At 44.0% G+C, this 18,206-nt stretch overlaps 1 protein-coding gene across 16 annotated transcripts in view; it reads left to right on the top strand.

The window, feature by feature from the left end:
• The window catches only part of DTNA (dystrobrevin alpha), a 211,627-nt gene that overhangs the window by 110,949 nt on the left and 82,472 nt on the right, over positions 1 to 18,206 (top strand). For all 16 annotated transcript variants that reach the window (XM_066626649.1, XM_066626650.1, XM_066626659.1 and 13 more), the window contains one exon: positions 13,581 to 13,794. In XM_066626649.1, the coding sequence (XP_066482746.1) occupies positions 13,581 to 13,794 (214 nt within the window). The remainder of the gene's footprint in view (positions 1 to 13,580; positions 13,795 to 18,206) is intronic.

The following is an 18,206-nucleotide window of genomic DNA, read 5'->3' as shown; positions in this document are numbered from 1 at the left end:
CTTTTGGTGCTGAGATAGCACAATCATGAACAACAAAATTGAGATAGGAAGACCTGAACACCAGCTATGACACTGGACCTTGTATGTGCAGTGGAATTCTGGAATTCCAAAATACACCGTTCTGTCTTCCTCAGTGTAAATTGTTTATTTTTGTTGCATTTATTAAAATACACTTGACATAAAATACCATATTCACTCCCACAGTTTCCCTATGAGCCACAGCAGCAGCAGAACACAGCACACACAGCAGCAGAACACAGCACAGCACAGATCGTGATAGCTCCATGATACCACTGAACATTTACTGTACAACTGGAAAGCAACCACCATCCTTGGCAAGCTTTCTTCAGTGTGTTGCTGTCTGAGTATACTGTGTTGCTGGCTATAGAAGAAAGAAAGACTGCCGATTTTCCAAAATCAGAATAAACAGTTGGCAATTGAAAAGCCTTGAATTTAAAGCCAGGCTGATGATTCTAATATGTGGTTTAATTAGAGCAGACAAACCGGGAGTTCATCTCCCTGATGGTTTTTAATTTGACACCTTGGGGTTTTTGCTGTTGTTTTTTCCCTCTTCTTTTTTCTTTTGAATAAAAGACTTTCTGCTCTCTCTCTTCTCCAGGACAATATAGCTGTTTTCATGGGGATGGAGTTGTGCTACTACTGACCATGATGGTGACCTTGTTAAGCCTTCTCTTCCTCATACATTGCTCAGTTCGAATAGTCAGACCTCAGTGGCATGTAGGCTAGTCAGCTTCAGTTTCTTCCATGCCTTTGGGGCCTCTCTCTCTTCTGCCTGTCACTTTGTATTAGGCGTATGTCCCACCCTCTCTAATGCACAATAATTTCACATCTGTAAATTAAATGCAAGTGCTGTTAAAGATGAATGTGCTTCAGATATTTTTAAACACATCACACTCTGGGCCAGTCTTACTTCTGGGGCTATTATATCATCATGCCAGCAAGAAAGACTGGCAGTTTGAGTATCTATATGATGCCAACATGAAGTTGCATTGTGGCACTGCAGGCTATACTTCTTAAAGCATTTTCATTTATTCTCCCAATAACCTGCATTCCATACAAATGCTTTTTATATTCTTTTGTTTAAAAGTTGTGGTCAAAATAAAGGAGCAAGTATCATCTCAAAAAATGGAGGAGAGTACTAGAGAGAGAGAGTTTGTAGGAATTAGCATGAGATTTCGTGCGCTGAAAAATACCTAAAACCTTTGGTATTTGCCTCAGGTAAATACACACTTGTACATACAGGTATTTGCCTCTGAGATTCTCTCTCTCTCTCTCTCTCTCTCTCTCTCTCTCTCTCTCTCTCTCTGACCAGAGTACAGTGAAATTCTATGTGTGTCTACCCAGAAGTAAGCCCCATTGAGTTTAATGGAGCTTACTTCCAGGTAAATGTGTATAGCCTCCTTAGGTGAGTCTATGGAAAGAATTAATGAATTATGGTGCCGCCATAGAATGCTTGTTCAGTTATGTTTAACTACTGAAGTTAGGAGGAATGCATCCATGCATGTATATTTCATGCATGGGGTGTCAGCTTGTAGTATGATTACCTCAGCGACACAGGCAGACGGGGATTTGCAGTACTACTACACAGGAGTGAATGAATGTTGTTTAAGTCCCTCCATGCTTAAAATGTTATACTTGTGTTTGCTCTTAGTTTGGATTAGAGATCTTCAGCATGTGAGTCGGGACCCAGAAGTGGGTTGTGGCCCAATCTCAGGTGGTTGTGGCATTGCTGCTGACACCATTTTGTTTTGAGGCTCTTGTTTAAGGCCAGGGCTAGGAGTCCAAGATTAGGTCAGTTCTGGAGATTTTGACTTTGGAGAGGTTACTTTGACCAAGCCCCCAAACCATCAGTCTCCCACCTATTCACTTGCCCTCTAATAGGGCAAATGCCTTCTGTGTTTCCTCACCTCACATCTTCCGACCCCCCACCCGCCTTTCAAAACTGAGTGTACAAAGTTGTCTTGCCACACTCTGCTCCTCCTCTCCTTTCAGTTGACCTGGGGGAAAAAAAGAGGCAGGCTAATTGGCCAGCATCAGCTAGGAAAAGAAGGGGAAATCATGACAGCTCACTTGCTCACCTTCTCGCTCATTGGGTGACTGGTTAGCAACATCACACTATGGCAGGCATAGCATGCATGAGCCACCTCTTGCTGCCACTGCAGCCAGATGTGCAGCAGCATTCTTGCATGCATGCTGCCTAGAGGAGAAGCAGCAGCATAGCAGGACCTGCTGTTAAGTATCCACCATAAAGGCGGGTTGGTTGGTCTTAAGGTGGGTTCCATACTGCAGGCTGGTGTTTGAGGTGGGATCCCATTCTGAACAAGTTGAAGATCATGCATTTTAAAGAATGTATACATAAGTAGAATAACACTGTGCTTGGAAATAAGTGATTTAATTCTTTTAGCACATTCTCTTGTGTGCTTTCATTTGCTTCATCTCCCACACCCCATTTTACCCCATGAAATAATTCAACATTTTCCTCTCTTCCTTAAAAGTTCCTTTATATTGGAGTTGCAAATCATCTTCAGAGTTTGCAAGATAAAAAAGACTTCAAACGAATACCCACAGTATGCAGACTCTTACTCCACCTGAGTTTCTGAGGACATTGAAAATTGCTACCATAAATACACAAATGTCACTGTGCATAGTACTTTACCCAGATCCCATTTACTTCTTGGCTTTATCTAATTAATTTTCTGTCCTGTCATTGTTGATGACTGAGAGATTTTTGTATTAACGAACGCTTTTCCACCTTTCTTAGCTGGCTACTACCATCCACCGAGTTTGATGATGCAGCACTTCAGAGCTTAACATAACATTTTGCTGAGGTAGTTCTGTGGCAATAAAAACTGGATTTTAGTGTTAGTCACTGAACGAGGGTGGATAATCAGCACAAAAAATGTATCTAGAAGCAATGCAAACTCCAATCTGATGATGTGGTAGCCAAATAAGGGTTTCTAAGGGTGTGGTCCTATATACACTTACCTGGGAGCAAGTCTCATTGAAATTATAGTGTATATGATATATTTGATATATAGTTAAGATGAAATTTCAATATTGCAAAGCTAATGTTAGCTAGAGGTTAGGTTGTCAAAGGTCTAGCTGGTTCTAGCTGGCTGGAGGGCAACTCAGGGTAAGGGGATATTTTCCCCCTTACTCTATGTTGTGCCCCAGCCATCCCTATGGGGCTACTCAGATCTATGCCTGTAGTTTTGCAGACACAAATCTGAGCAGCCAGTGTTAACATGGCTCGGACACAGGACAGGGGTTGTGATTCATTCTGCGCCGCCATGGCAAATCCCACTCCCCATCCTGCTCCTGATCTACCTCCTGGTCCGCCCTTCCCCCACCTCAAAACACCCCGCTCCCTGCCTCGATTCTGTCCTCCCACACCCCCCACACCAGTCTGCCTTAGCTGGCATGATCTTACTGGACTCGTTCAGAGTCCAGATTTGGCCTTCGGGAGCTGGCACAATCCTTTGCCCCAGCCTCCCTGGCTCACGAGGTGGAACAAACATGAATCTTAAGTCAATAGTCGGAGGCCGACATGGGAGCTGCACCAGCTTAAGTCTGGCTCTAAATTGCTCCATAATTCAGTTATAAGTATTTAGGCTGCAATCCTATTTGCACTTTCCTAGGAGTAAGCCTCATTGAACACAGTGGGACTTACTTCTGAGTAGACATGCATAGGATTGCACTGTAACAGTAGGAAACAGGGACTAGAGAGGATTGTGCCAAAGACTTCAAACATTTAACATTTTTATATCATTTTGCGGTTTTCAGAAAACTTCAGATACATTATGTTAGTAATTTTTATAGCATTTCTGAAAAGTGGACTAGTATCGTGGCTTATCTCTGTAGCTGCTACACCTCACTGTTTGAGTCTGCTTTGTACTGACGGCCCAATCCTATGCATGTCTACTCAGAGGTAAGTCCCATTGTGTTCAATGAAGCTTACTCCCAGGAAAGTGTGTATAGGATTGCAACCTGACTCAGTAAAATGATAAAGTGAGACAAATACATGCCTCACACTTGAGCATTCCGTTGCCATGATAATAATTATTATTATTATTGCTGAGATATTCCTTTGTTCAGTTCAACATTTTATTATTATTAATTGCCCTGTGAAAATGGATTGGCTAACTCTGAAACCAAATTACACAGAGGTAGTTACACAGATACGTAGATGTAATTGATTTGTTAAAGGAGCAACAGAAATGCATAGATCTTGGTTACTATTAATCTGATGCACTTTGAGCATATCCTAAGTATGTCAGAGCACATATGTGTGGCACTTACTAAAACATGCACAGTGCCATCTAGTGACTAGTAGAGTATCTTCCTATAATTTTGTATTACCTCATCCTCAGGAAGTGATAAACTGTTCTATATCTGTGGCAGTTGACTATGACAATTATGAACTTTTCCTCTTTAAAAATCTCAAGCAGTTTCTTTTTAGATGTAGCTTCAACTTCCAATATTTCCTTACCAAAGCTTGCCGTTCAAAGTTTGGACAGCTGCAGCCTCAACAATACTTTCCATCAGTTTACCTTGGACAGAAGTTAGGCTGACAGGTTTGTAATTTAATGGATCCCCCCTGGATCTCTTTTTAAAAATTGTGGTTCAAACGTTGGCAGACTGCCAGTCTTTTGTTAAGGAAGCCAGTTTCAGCAGTGGGACATATTTTAGCCAACCATTTCACGTTTTAGCTCTCTAAGAAATCTTGAGTGAATACCATCTGGCATTTTAATTTGTGACTTCACTACAAGTTTATTCTATGTCATCTCTGACAGTTCTTCAGCTTCCTGGAAAAAAAAGATTCATGTGTAGGTATCACTGGAACATTTTTGACTGAACACTGAGAGCAAATTAGGCTGTTATATTTAAAAAGTTAAGGCGGTTTCAGTCTAGTGTCTGAAAAGGAGATATTGCAGGAGCCTCATGGGAATATTTCTGAACTACCTTAAGGACATACAGGATATAGTTATTAATTAATAAACCTTCTGCTGTTCAGACTGATTAATTTCACTACTCTGCAATTTCCCTGTATCCTTTTATATGGAAATATAAAAGGATCCTTTATATCCTTTCCCTGTATCCTTTTAATGACCCCAACTCTTCTCTGAATTCTAACTTCCTGAAATATTTAAAGAAATGTTTATTTATTAGAAATAAATAATGACTACTGTAACAAGCTGTACATGGGGCTACCCTTGAGGATGGTTCGGAAGCTGCAATTAGTGCAGAATGCAATGGCCCGGGTGGATACAAGGTCCAAACTATGTGAATCTGTTGGACCACCTCTTCAGCAGCTAAACTGTCTGCCCATTCGTTTCCACTCCCAATTCAAGATGCTGGTATTGACCTTTAAGGCCATTTACAGTTTGGGTCCAGACTATCTGAAGGACCACCTTCTCTCATACATTCCAGCCTGCCCTCTTCCTTCAAGTGCCATCTCCATCCCAAGTGTGAGGGTTGGCAGCTCCGGGACAAGCCTTCTCTGTAGTGGCTGCATAATTATGGAAATCTCTTCCAGGGGAATTAAGAACTACTTCCTCCCTCATGGCTTTTCGCTGAAGGCTCAAAAAAATACCTGTTTCATCTAGCATTTGCTTGATGGGTGGATGTTTGCCCTCTGCAATAGTGCTGTGGCTTGACTGCTTTCCTGGATCAATTTTTTTCCCCCCACCAATGGCTCAATGTTGTGTGTTGATTTGCTTGATTTTACTTTGTTTAATGTTATAATTAATGTTTTAATGCTTTGTTTTGATTTTTTTTTACTTATTGTTGTGATACATTGTACATTTATTATGGAGCTTTGTAAGCTGCTTTGGGCATTTGCTTCAGTATGGGAAAGGCAGAATATGAATTTTTCAAATAAATATTTAGCCCTCTTCTGTGAACTAAGAGCCCAATGCATACCTTAGTCTTGCTTCATAGTTTTGTCTTTTCATGTGTTGTCTGCATTTGTTTATAAGTTGTACCAGATGTAGGTGGATTGTTGAATCTCCTGCTTCCCACCTCAGATATTCACATCGCAATGGTCTGAAGTGCTAAGCTTCCCTTGTGATGATGACTTACACTGCAGCCATGTGAGATACTGACTGAGCTGATTGTTTAGCAGCCAGAGTGGTTAATTTTGCAGAGTCTATCTAGAATTTTAGTTCGTATGGTTGCATCTTAGGGTGAAATACAGAGGCACTCTTGGGCTGGCGCAAGTCCCACAGAGGCATGCTGGCCTGTGGAGGCTGACACAAGCCACTGCGCTGATGGAGGCACTGAGCCTTGCGTCGGCCCAGCTGGGGTGGCCTCTGGGGTGGGTGGGGAGGAGGCAGGGAGGAGGCAAAAGGAAGGCAATCTGGGGTGAGGGAAGGGCGGGCAGTGGGCGGCCCCAGGGGTGGGCGGGTGGGGAGCGGAAGGTGGGACTGGAACCTGGCAGTTATGCCGGATCCCAACCCTCATTCCTGAGGCGTTTGGAGCGGCTTCAAGCCATTCCTCTCTCCTTGGACTTTGTTGTACTCCTTTGCTGGTCTTCCTTAGGAATAAGGTCTCAGGGTGGAGGTGTCCTTATTGGGGTGAAGGATCCTGTTACACTGAACATGGACAAATTCTGTTTTCCACTGTGCTGCAATTTAATCAAGGCTTATGGGAACTTCAGGGAAGGGCAGGCCATCAGATCTTCATTGTTTTTCCTTTTATTCCTGCAGTGCCATAGGTAGGTGTGTATTATAGGAAGATAAAAGGAGGCTGTGGTAGCATACTCATTCCTACTTCTTGTGCTGCACCTGTATCTATAGTTGTTCAGTTAGCCAAATGCTCGCCCTCTGCTGTATAGTGGAGAGATAGCAGGAGATGTGAAAAGGCACTTAAAAAGGAATCTGTTTATAATCTGTTCAGCCATAATTGTACCTTTGAGGATCTCTCATGGCATAGAGCAATAATTCAAAATTAAATTTATTTCATGACAATGTATGTGTAACTTGGATTTAGTTAGAGATATTGTCTGTTATGTAAACAGGTACTGATTATTAAAACCCCATTGTGACACTTTCCTAGACTTAAATGAAATCATGAAATGAACTAATAATTCCAGTTTGTTTTAAAAGGAGAAATAGAAAAGGTTATTACACAAAATGCCAAAGGAGGCAATCCTGTATACACTTTTCTGAGAGTAAGCCTCATTGAACATAATGGGACTTACTACTACATGGTATCCTTCTGGGCCGATTGGCCGAGTTGGGAGTTGGAGGCACTGTTTTGCGGTGGTTCCGCTCCTACTTGGAAGGTCGGTCCCAGATGGTGGTGCTGGGGGATGCCTGTTCGACACCCTGGCCATTGAGGTGCGGGGTGCCGCAGGGCTCAATTCTGTCCCCCATGCTATTTAATATCTACATGAAACCGCTGGGAGAGGTCATCCGGGGGTTTGGAGTGGGGTGTCATCAATATGCTGATGACACCCAGCTTTATCTCTCCTTTCCTCCAGACTCCAGGGTGGCGGTTGAGGGCCTGGAGCACTGTCTGGAAGCAGTGAGGATCTGGATGGGGGCTAACAAGCTGAAATTAAATCCGGATAAGACAGAGGCTCTCCTGGTTCGGAAATCCTCGATGCAGGTGCTGGATTATCAGCTTGCTCTGAATGGGGTTGCACTCCCTCTGAAGGAGCAGGTCCGCAGCTTGGGGGTCCACCTGGACTCGCAGCTGCTCCTGGATTCCCAGGTGGCGGCTGTGGCTAGGGGGGCCTTTGCTCAGCTTCGGCTGGTGCGCCAGCTGCGTCCGTACTTGGATCGTGCAGACCTGGCCACGGTGATCCATGCTACGGTGACATCGAGGTTAGATTATTGTAACGCGCTTTATGTGGGGCTGCCCCTGAAGACGGTTCGGAAACTGCAATTAGTGCAGAATGCGGCGGCCCGTGTGGTCACTGGAGCTAGGCGGTTTGACTCTGTCAGCCCGCTTCTCCGGGGGCTACATTGGCTGCCCATTCGTTTCCGGGCCCAATTCAAGGTACTGGTTTTGACCTTTAAAGCCCTATACTGCTCTGGGCCAGGATATCTTAGAGACCGCCTACTCCCGTACAATCCGGCTCGTCCTCTCAGGTCATCAGAGAAGGCCTTTTTACAAGTGCCGCCGCCTAAGGAGGTATGTGGGGCGGCGGCAAGAAATAGGGCCTTCTCAGTAGTGGCACCAACGTTGTGGAACTCCCTTCCCCTTGACTTGAGAATGGCTCCCTCTCTTGAGTCCTTTCGGCGAGGCCTGAAGACCTTGTTGTTTAACCAAGCCTTCTGACGTTCTGGCCTTTTTAACATCTTTTATATATCTTTTAGTTGCTTTTTTACAGGCCCGCTTCCTCTAAGAACTGCTGTTTTATGCTCTTTTATTCTGACTCTTCTGACTACTGTTTTTATGGATTCTGCTAATGTGTTTTTTAATATGTTTTTATCTGTGAAATTATGTTTTAATTTGTTTTATATGTTGTTAGCCGCCCTGGGTCCCTTTTTGGGAGAAGGGCGGGATAAAAATAAAGTTTTATTATTATTATTATTATTATTATTATTATTATTATTATTATTATTACTGAGTAGATAGCTCTAGGATTGTGCTGAAAATAATACATGTTCTTTAAAATTTTGATTTAAATTATCAAGAAGTCTTATAACACCTTACAGACTAACACATTTATTAGAACATATGCTTTCATGGACTAAAGATGCATGATATAATTCCTATGAGGCAAAATGTATATATAGTGGGGCTGCATAACGGCAGATTCATAACCCACAAATCTGATCATCAATGGGTCCTGAACCCAAAGGGTCAGCCTGACATGAACGCTTCAGAGGACAGGTCCTATCGCCTCCAGAGGACAGGGCCCTGAGACCCGTAGGTTTCGTTATCTACAGGGGTCCTGGAATGCACCCCCATGGATAACGCAGGATGCCCTGTATACATGGGCAAGCTCCAGTAAGCCCACTTGCTTCCTTGCCAGCAGTGAGCACCCATCATTTCCTGCTCACTTCTGTTGTTTCCTCCCCCCGCCCGTTTTCTGTTGAGTGAAAGCAAGGTACCAGCAATACCCTTAAGTTGTCTTCTGTGAACTTCTAACTACTAGAACAAGAAGAGCTGCCCCCTTGTTTTTCCCTAACTTGTTTTCTTCCAGCTTCATTTTTTCGGCAAGCAGTAAGGAAGCATGGCTGCTCTTTTTTTACTGCAGAATAAAAACCCCTTCATTTCTTCCAGGTAGACTAGAGAGAGAGGAAAGAACTTGCTTCTTTCCTGCACACTGGGGTTTTGCAGAAAGTGCCACCCAGGGAGCTCTACTGCTTCATAGGGAGGAGAGGGGAGAGAAGAAAGATGACCTCATTTCCTCTAGGGAAAATTGGAGGGAAAAGGAGGGGTGTCATTGTTCATGTCCCCCCATGAGATTTGCAATCATCAACTTGCTAGTGCCTCCTGGAATAACCTAATGAGAAGGGACAAAAAAATTTCTCCCTTTCCCTATTCTACATGTCGGAAAGGAGATATGGGAAAGGGTAATGATGAGATGCTTTCAGATCCAGTACCCCAGGCTCCACATTCTGCATAGAAGAAATGAAGAGTAGTTTCTCTTCCTTTTGGAGGGACTCTTGCAGCTGCAAGCATCAGCACAGGGGCATACATCCTTCCATTCCCTGAATACTCTGCACTGATGCAGAATTTGGAGAAGGGCAGGGTTGGTTCAAGTCATGTGTTTGGTTTGTAATCCAAGCAAAATTTTGTGAGCACCCCATTGCGAGGCTACTTCCTTTACTCGGGGGAAGGGGATGAAGAGGAGACGGTGGTGGGTGCCCGGGGCACTTTGGATGCTGTGGCAGCCATTTTTGAACTGTGGCAGCCCCGCGTTCCAGGCAGCTCAGGATTGGGCTGTGTGTCCACAGACTACAGGAAGAGGGACAAATAAGGAAAACAGTACTATACTGTTGTCATCACTGCCCCTAGCAGCTGGGAAAAATATGCCTGCTCTCCCCCCCCCCCCCCGCGCACGCACACACCCCAAGTTGAGCTTTTAGTAACTTGGCAGGGAACTGATTTGCAGAACAAAAGTGGAGTATTAGAAAAGTTTTAGGGCACAATCCTAACCCTCTATGTCAGTGCTTTCCAGCACTGGCATAGCGATACCAAAGGGACGTGTGCTGCATCCTGCAGTTGGGTGTCACTCACAGAGGCCTCCTCAAAGTAAGGGAAATGTTTGTTCCCTTACCTCAGAGCTGCATTGCCCTTATGTCAGTGCTGGAAAGCACTGACATAAGGGGTTAGGATTGCACCCTCAAACACTCCCCTACCCACCAGCACTGCTTCTCCTAAAAACAACTGGAGGCTTCCCCAGTTGTTTTAAAATTTCAGCCTTAAATCATCCATACCTCCATGAAACATTGGAGTTATTTGGAAAAAACACCTGTAGGATGGTTTGCTTTTTGTTTTAAGTAAACAAATTTAGGGCCCTATCCTATCCAACTTTCCAGTGTTGATGCAGCTTGCCAACGTGGTGTGCACTGTGTCCTGCTGTGGGGAGGGGGGCAGTCTAGGGAATGTTTGTTCCCTTACCTCAGGTCTGCAATGTGGCTGCATTGGCACTGGAAAGTTGGATAGATTTAGGCCCGGAATCTTTTAGAAGAGGCTTATTCCTGCCTTGGTACTCATAATAGCTACCAAGTTACTTTTTAAAAACTTTTGAGCAGAAGCGGTTGTAAGTTCTGAATGCTTTCAGAATGTCTGTTGCTCTCTAAATAAAGCACAAAGGACAAAAGAAAAACATTTCAAAAATGCTTGTTCGTGTTAATTTACAGCATTAAAGCATATTGTAACCTCTCTTCTTTTTAAGCGTCATATTGTTCAGTGTCTGAAAATAAAACTGAATAGGAAATGATGGAAATGCAGCTTATTTTCTTCCCATGCATAGATTTTTTTAAACATCGTATTGTCAAGGTTTGTGCCCAATCCCTTGGCTGGGAGTTGCTGGAGGATGCCCCTGGGTTTGACACAGGAGGCACGTGTAAAGTTTGGCCCCAGGAGAGGCAGCAAAAGCCTGATACAGGCAAGAAGTGCCGAGTCACTCAGCAGGTGCTAGTTGATTGCCTACAGAGTGACTACAGACACAGGTGGAAATGGGTGGGGCTGATTAGCCCAAGCCTGCCCTGAAACAGGCACCCATTGGCCAGCTCTTGCATAAAGCCAAAGCAGCCACTGCTGGACTGATGGGGTAGTTGGATGGATTTCTGTGGAGTACTTTGTTGCTGTGCTCTAAGCATTGTGGCTGTGAGTAGCTCTGGGTTCCCTGCATGGGACCAGTGCTGAATGCCTGTACTGAACTGCACTGTATCTGATGTAAATACATGTTTGGTGAAGGACCCTGCTGTCCGTGCTGTGTTTCTGTTCTCAAAGCAAGTTTACCAGCAAGGCTGCTGCACACACTCCCCTGGAACTGTGCCAAGCTGTGAGACCTTGAGCAGTGGGAGTAAGCTGTCTGCGTTTACCAGATCCCAACAAGTATTACATAGCAATATGTATAAAAGCTGAAAGTAAAGAAGATGGGCTTTAAAAAAAAAAAGCTTATTAGACTGCTGGGGCGAACATAAGATCCATTCAAATGGTGAACTTAAACCTGACAGCTGTACAGGAATATAATACTTTTATTGAACATCTTACAGCCCATTAACCAGGTCAAAGATTTTACTTTGTAGTGTGAAATCAAAGTGAAAGGAGTTAGACCCTTGTATCTCCAGATCTACAAGATAAGGAGGTGGGAAGCAGGAGCATGCAGAGACACTGCTAGAGGTTGCTCTCTTACTCCTCTGTCCTTCTTTATAATCTGCTTATCCCAGTCATGGGTAGAGAGTCACTGTAGCATAGTGGCTAAGGGACTGAATTAGGACTTCTGAAGTTTGAATCTTGCCTCTGCAATATACTCCCTGTGTGGCCTGGAGCAATCACTCCCTCTTGGCCTTGGTGTCTCATCTGTAATATAGGAATGAGAATACTTCTTCCCTTACAGGGTTTTTGTAAGGTCTACATCAAGATAAGACAATAGAAGTGCTTTGTACACTCAGTAAGTGCTATACAAATGTTAAATATTAATATAGTGGCGATTGTCAAATTTCCATCATTAATGTCTCCTCTCTTCTAAACCCTTTCCTGGTACCACTCTACCTTAACATCTTAATTCTTCTATCTCTGTGGAAATGGGACTTTTGAACTTCAGGTCTGTGGCCCCTACTGACCAAAAGTGAACTGGGTCCTGGGCAAGCCTCTCATGTTGGGTGTTTCAGAGGTTTTACTGTTCTGAAAGAAGTTGGGTGGCTCTAAATGATACAATGAGCCGATGTTGAAGAACAGAACCAGAAGTCACATTAAATGAATGCTAACTGAAGCCCAAGTTTTTAGAATGGGATAGTAGTCCAAACTGCTGGTGACCATGCTCCTGCTATTCCAAAAGCAATAAAAGTGTAATTTCACATTTGCCTACAACTTATAATAGGAAAATCAAGTCCCAGTCCTATATGCTGGGCTCCACCGGCAGTGTGTGCATCCTGCTGTCAGAGCTGGCAGGATCCAGTCAGAAGGGCCTGGATCCTGGCAGAAGTCATGTGATAGTGTTGCACACTCTGGTGCCACATGCTGTGGCAGTGCTGGCAAGCACAATGCAACCGCCAGTGCAGGCTGGTAACAAGGCCTCCATCCATTCATGTGAGGTGGCAGTGGGGACAAGCAGTAAAAGGGCTGAGGGAAGAAGTGGGAGGATCTGGGCAGGGTGGAGGCAGATGGGTTTGAATCCAACAGCAGTGGTGCATACCAGAACTTATTCTCTCTGTCTCAAACCTCCCTGCTCCTTTTCTCTCCTTGGACATACACCAGCAGAATAGGTGTATGCCCATTACAGCATTACCAGCAGAATAGGTATGCCCATTGCTGATCAGGTAGTCTACCAGGAGTTAAGTAGAAAATATTTGTATTTATAGATTCCAACAGGCTGTCTGAGTGCCCACCCCAGTGTAGGATGTGGTGCTTGCCTTTTTGGCACCTTAGCATCAGGACTGATTACAGGGGATAGGATTGGGGCATCAATCCTACAACCTGCTTTTCTAATCCTACAACCTTGCTATAGTTCATGAGGTTCAGTTACGGCATTCCTGCCTGGCACAAGCAAAGTATATATGCTTCTACAAAATCCCACTAGCCAATATCTTTATAAGAAAAACCAGCTTTCGGGAGGAGGCAGTTTGGAGTGGAAAGAAGTGGATGGGAAGGGTGTTTTCCCTGCTCCAATCCTGATCACCCCTTCAGATGTGTTTTGTTTTTTGTTCTTGTTGCAATGTTTGGTATTTTAGCCCTGAGCAGATTGCAAAGTTGCTCCATTCTTTAGATGTTATTGCTCGTGGAAACATATGCAGTGGTCTTTAGTCTGTGGTAGTGGCATGGGCCACTATTATAGAATCCTCTATGTTTATGTTTACATTGTACAAAAAGGCTGGTTTATTATGTATCTCATTTTGATCTGATGATTGTTGTTTTTGCATTCTACATAGTGCACCTAGTGGACATTTGGAATGTAATAGAAGCACTGCGGGAAAATTCATTGAACAATTTGGATCCAAACATAGAGCTAAATGTGGCTCGACTTGAAGCGGTGTTGTCTACAGTTTTTTACCAGCTCAACAAACGCATGCCCACGACCCACCAGATCAATGTCGAGCAATCCATCAGCTTACTGCTCAACTTCTTGCTGGCAGCTTTTGACCCGTAAGTGTGCCTTTAATTAACCACTGACTGTTGCTGTTTATCTTACTGCAGAAAAATGTTAACTGAGTTGGAAGCGACCTTATGCCAAATCAGACCACCGGTCCCTCTAACTCAGTGTTCCTCAATGTTTGTCCTCCACCGTACCACTTCACATGGTCCACTTCTTCGAAGTGCCACTGGAAGGAACTGGCAATGACATCATCACCGATTACTTCTGGGTTCGGAGGCCAGATCCGTCACAACAAATACCAGTAAGAGGCTCAGCGTGGACGGGAGGGCTTTTTCGAGCATGGAAAACCATGCTTTGGAGCTCTGCCTGCCAAGCCTCCAACTGATGTGTCACGTTCCTGGTCTTGCTGCCAGGTAGCAGATGTTCAGGGGGCCTTCGAATGGTAGACAGCACCTCAAGTACCAATGGTTGAAAAACCAGTACTCTAGCTTGTTATTTTCAACACTGACTAGCAGTAGCTCTCCATGGTTCCAGGCAGGTGCCTTTCCTATCCCTACCTGGGAAAGCGTTGTCAGGAATTGAGCCTGGGACTTGATATGTGCTGAGCAGGTACTCTACCACTGAGTTATGGCTCCATCCCTACCTAGTTGAGATAATTAAGTTTTGAGTAAATAGTGGTCTTGGTCTTCCTCAAAGTGAAATTTTGCATATGACTGGTGTTCAGGACTTTCTCAATTGTGAGTATACAGACAAAACCAGGTGTTACATGTGGGTGTGTGTAACCTCACCCTAATGACCCTTTTTAAAAAGGAAAAGTGAGCAGAGAAGTGACAGCAAGAGGAGGGTGCTTAAATTCTCTTTTCTTCACTATTTCCCACTCTAGACTGCCATCTAAGAAGGCCCTCTCTCAAGTTCCAAATTTGAAAAAGCACAAATGTGGAACTCCATGGGAATGTAGGAGAAGGTACAAGGAGGTGGTTTCAAGTTGGAGGCTGGGAAGTGGGTTTACAGTGGGTTTCCTGTTGTTTCTCCAATTCCGATCACCCCTCCAGTTTTGGCTTTTCCCACTTAAAAAGAGCAGTGTTTTATTCATGTGCATAATGCCTACTTTGGCCATAGCAGAACACATTTAAAATGCAAAATCGCTCCACTCTTTAGATGTTACTGCTCGTGGAAACATCTGCAGTAGTGTTTGTTCTGTGACAGGGGTATGGGTTTAGTCGGTTATTGTTTGGAGAAAACTCCTTTTGCTGTATGCTTTTGCTGCAGCTGTAAGCAATTTCGCCCTCCTTTTTCCTGTTAATACAGCAAACTGTGAGATTCTAACAGAAAAATACCAGTAGACTATAATCCATGCCATTGCCACTTCCTGAAACCTTGCATTGTAATGCCTGGGTTAACCCCTCTCCCCCCCCTCACAAACCCACCTACCCACACACACACACACACACACACACACACACACACGTACGTGTATGTGCAGGACATTTGCAGAAAAGAGACATAACATCCTAATGTCATGTTATAAATGAGTGTTCTGTGTATATATGCAAATTATGGTAATTTTGCTCAGGATCCAACAGCATGTTATTTCCATTCTTAAAAGCATCTGAACAGCCTGAAATTACAAACTGGATTGACTGGGATTGACTTTGTACTTTGACAGATGCACATTATCTAATACCTTGTTACAGTTTTACATTATGAAGATGCACAGGTGGAAAATCCACATTATTAAAGAACCACTGAAATAAGTTTCCTTCTCTTGCTTGCCTACCCACCCCCTCACTTCCTCCTCCCCAATACACACTTGATGGCCTTCTTGCATGGTATTGTGTACCTTTTCAGAGCCAGATCAACTGCTTCAGTTTTAGTCACCATGGCAACAGCTGGGGGGAGCAGTAGTTCCACATGACAAGGAAGGCACAGAGGCACAGTGTGCCTGCATTCAACCATCCCTCCTGCCCTCTCCAAGGAGAAATTGTCAGTAGGCTGTGAAACTGTGGCCTTTAGGATTTTTGAAAAGGCTGCACAACTAGGATGAAGCAGCGTTTGTTTTAATATATGCAAAACGCTGAATTCGTTAACAAAAACAGGAAGGAAACTGATTTAAAATGCCTGGGTACGTGCCTTGGTGTACATTGCTAGTAAGTTGCCCTCTCCCCTGTTCATCAAAGCCATAGTTGTGAAAACGAGTTCATTCAGAATATATATTTTGAGTTCAGTATTGCCATTTGCAAGGATTTAGCAGGCACAGGAGTGTGTGCTGCTGAGAAGAGGGGAAGGAGTTTCATTGCTGTAAATGATGGGAGTGAAATACGTTCATCCAGCACAGTTCTTAACTTGCTCCATGGCTATTATATACATTTCTGTTAGCTAGGAAGTTGAACAAAGTACAAAGTGCCATTGTATATCACCCAGAGCATGCCCCTACGTGCAAATTGTTCTGGAATAGCTACTTTAATTCTGCATACTATAAATCAGAGCAACAAGTTATTGGTGATTGTGATTTTATTAGAGGAGCAAACAGAAGACCTAAACATTTAACAGACTCATGGCCAGGTGAGGCAGATTAAGAATCCCAGGAGATCCAGGATGGGAAGGGAAATGCCATTTTACATCTCAACTCAGGGCCCAATCCTATCCAATTTTCCAATGCCAGTGTAGCTGTGCCAAAGGGGCATGTACTGCATCCTGTGGTAGGGAGGCAGTCACAGGGCAGGTATGGGAGCACTTGTTCCTTTACCTTTACTTGTTCCTTTATCTTGGGACTGCATTGTAGCTGCACTGATACTGGAAAATTGGGTAGGATTGGGCCCTCAGGCTGCAAAATATCAAAGAGTAGACTTCACTCAAATCAATTCGAATGACCATATAAATGCCTTTCTGTTCTTATTAAAATGGAGTTTGAGTATTTCTGACTTGAGTACAGGCTTCCCCCTGAATCCATGGGGATCTGTTCCAAGGGGCTGCGGATATGGAAACCACAGATATGGGGAAGCCCTATGCAAATAGTGCCCCTTAACCCCCCCCCACCCATTACTTTTGTTTTTCTGTAGTAGTGCTTACAGCACAAGTGATCCTTGCTTAACATTCTTGTTTAACCAAATTCCTGCTTCCTGTAACGTTTAGTTAGTTTTGTTCTAGCACACAGGCTGTTGGTCTGCTTGTTACTTTCTTCAGTTAAGCAAGAATGTTAAGCAAGAAACACATGAGCTGCAAGCATGACTAAACAAAACCAAGCAGTTCAGGCCCTGGAGGAGCACGGGATGGTGGCAGAGTCTGCTGCCATATCCTATTCCCCCTTCTGTGCCTGAAAGCCTGACACAGGCTGCTTGAATCCAGTGGCAGGCTTCCCCAGCCCCATGCCTGGGGCAAAGGTCCATGATACCGCGGCCCGAGAGATGCAGCCCTCCACATGCAGATCCACCCCTCTCACTCACTGCAATGTTATGGAGCCTCGTGTGACTCCAGGATGCACCGGGGAAGCCTCCTGAGGCTTCCTTGATGTCTTAAACTGTGCTTTCGGCAAACTGGAAGCACAGTTTCTGACTGCATCAGGAGCCTCAGAGAGGCTTCCATGTGGTCCTAGAGGCGTAGAGGGTTCACGCATGGGGCATTTGTCCCTTTTAGTTAATGGCAGATCCGTTACTGCTTGAATCTGCACTAAGTGCTCAGGTTTTCCCAATCCTAATCCAACACATAAATTGATACACTACACTGGCCGTCACTCATATCTTGGCTGAAATCAGAAGAGGGACTTCAACCTGTAGGGTACTTCAGCAATTACTCTCACATCTAAAAACAGGTGAGGAAGACAAATGTCTTTTTCTAGAAAACCATAGGCATTGCTTAGCCACCCTAGTTTCTTTTGGGCAATGTATATACTCTTCCTAATATAGTTTTGAGTAGTAGTCACCAGAGGATGACTTATCTGGTGTGCTCCCTGGTTATCTGGTGTGCTCCCTGGGGCATTTGGTGGGCCGCTGTGAGATACAGGAAGCTGGACTAGATGGGCCTATGGCCTGATCCAGTGGGGCTGTTCTTATGTTCTTATGTTCTTAGGATTCTTACGACTTAAAAACACAGAAGCAGTCTTATTATATAGAATACAATTGTACACAACCAGTTCTTGAAACAGGTGTCTTCCAAAACTGAAAATCTTACTGTGTCTTACATTTCCTAGTACTATTCAACTATAGAAGTTGCAGGTGTTTTTCTCGACCTTAAAAGGGGAGAAACCTGCAGACTGTCTAGCTCAGCTATTTGAACACATGCTCTACTCAGAGAAGTCTCAGCTTGATGCCAATTAGTTATTCTACAGAGAACAAAAATGTGTAGCAGCCTACTATATGGATCAGAGAGTATTTTTGTAAGGAAGATTTTTAAAAGCCACAGATTCATTGAAATTATCTGCTTTTTCTTGAAATGTCACAATGAAGTAAGATACATATGAAAGCAA

Source organism: Tiliqua scincoides, chromosome 4, assembly GCF_035046505.1.
Source record: "Tiliqua scincoides isolate rTilSci1 chromosome 4, rTilSci1.hap2, whole genome shotgun sequence".
Lineage (NCBI taxonomy): Eukaryota > Metazoa > Chordata > Lepidosauria > Squamata > Scincidae > Tiliqua > Tiliqua scincoides.
This window is presented reverse-complemented; position numbering and strand designations above follow the sequence as displayed.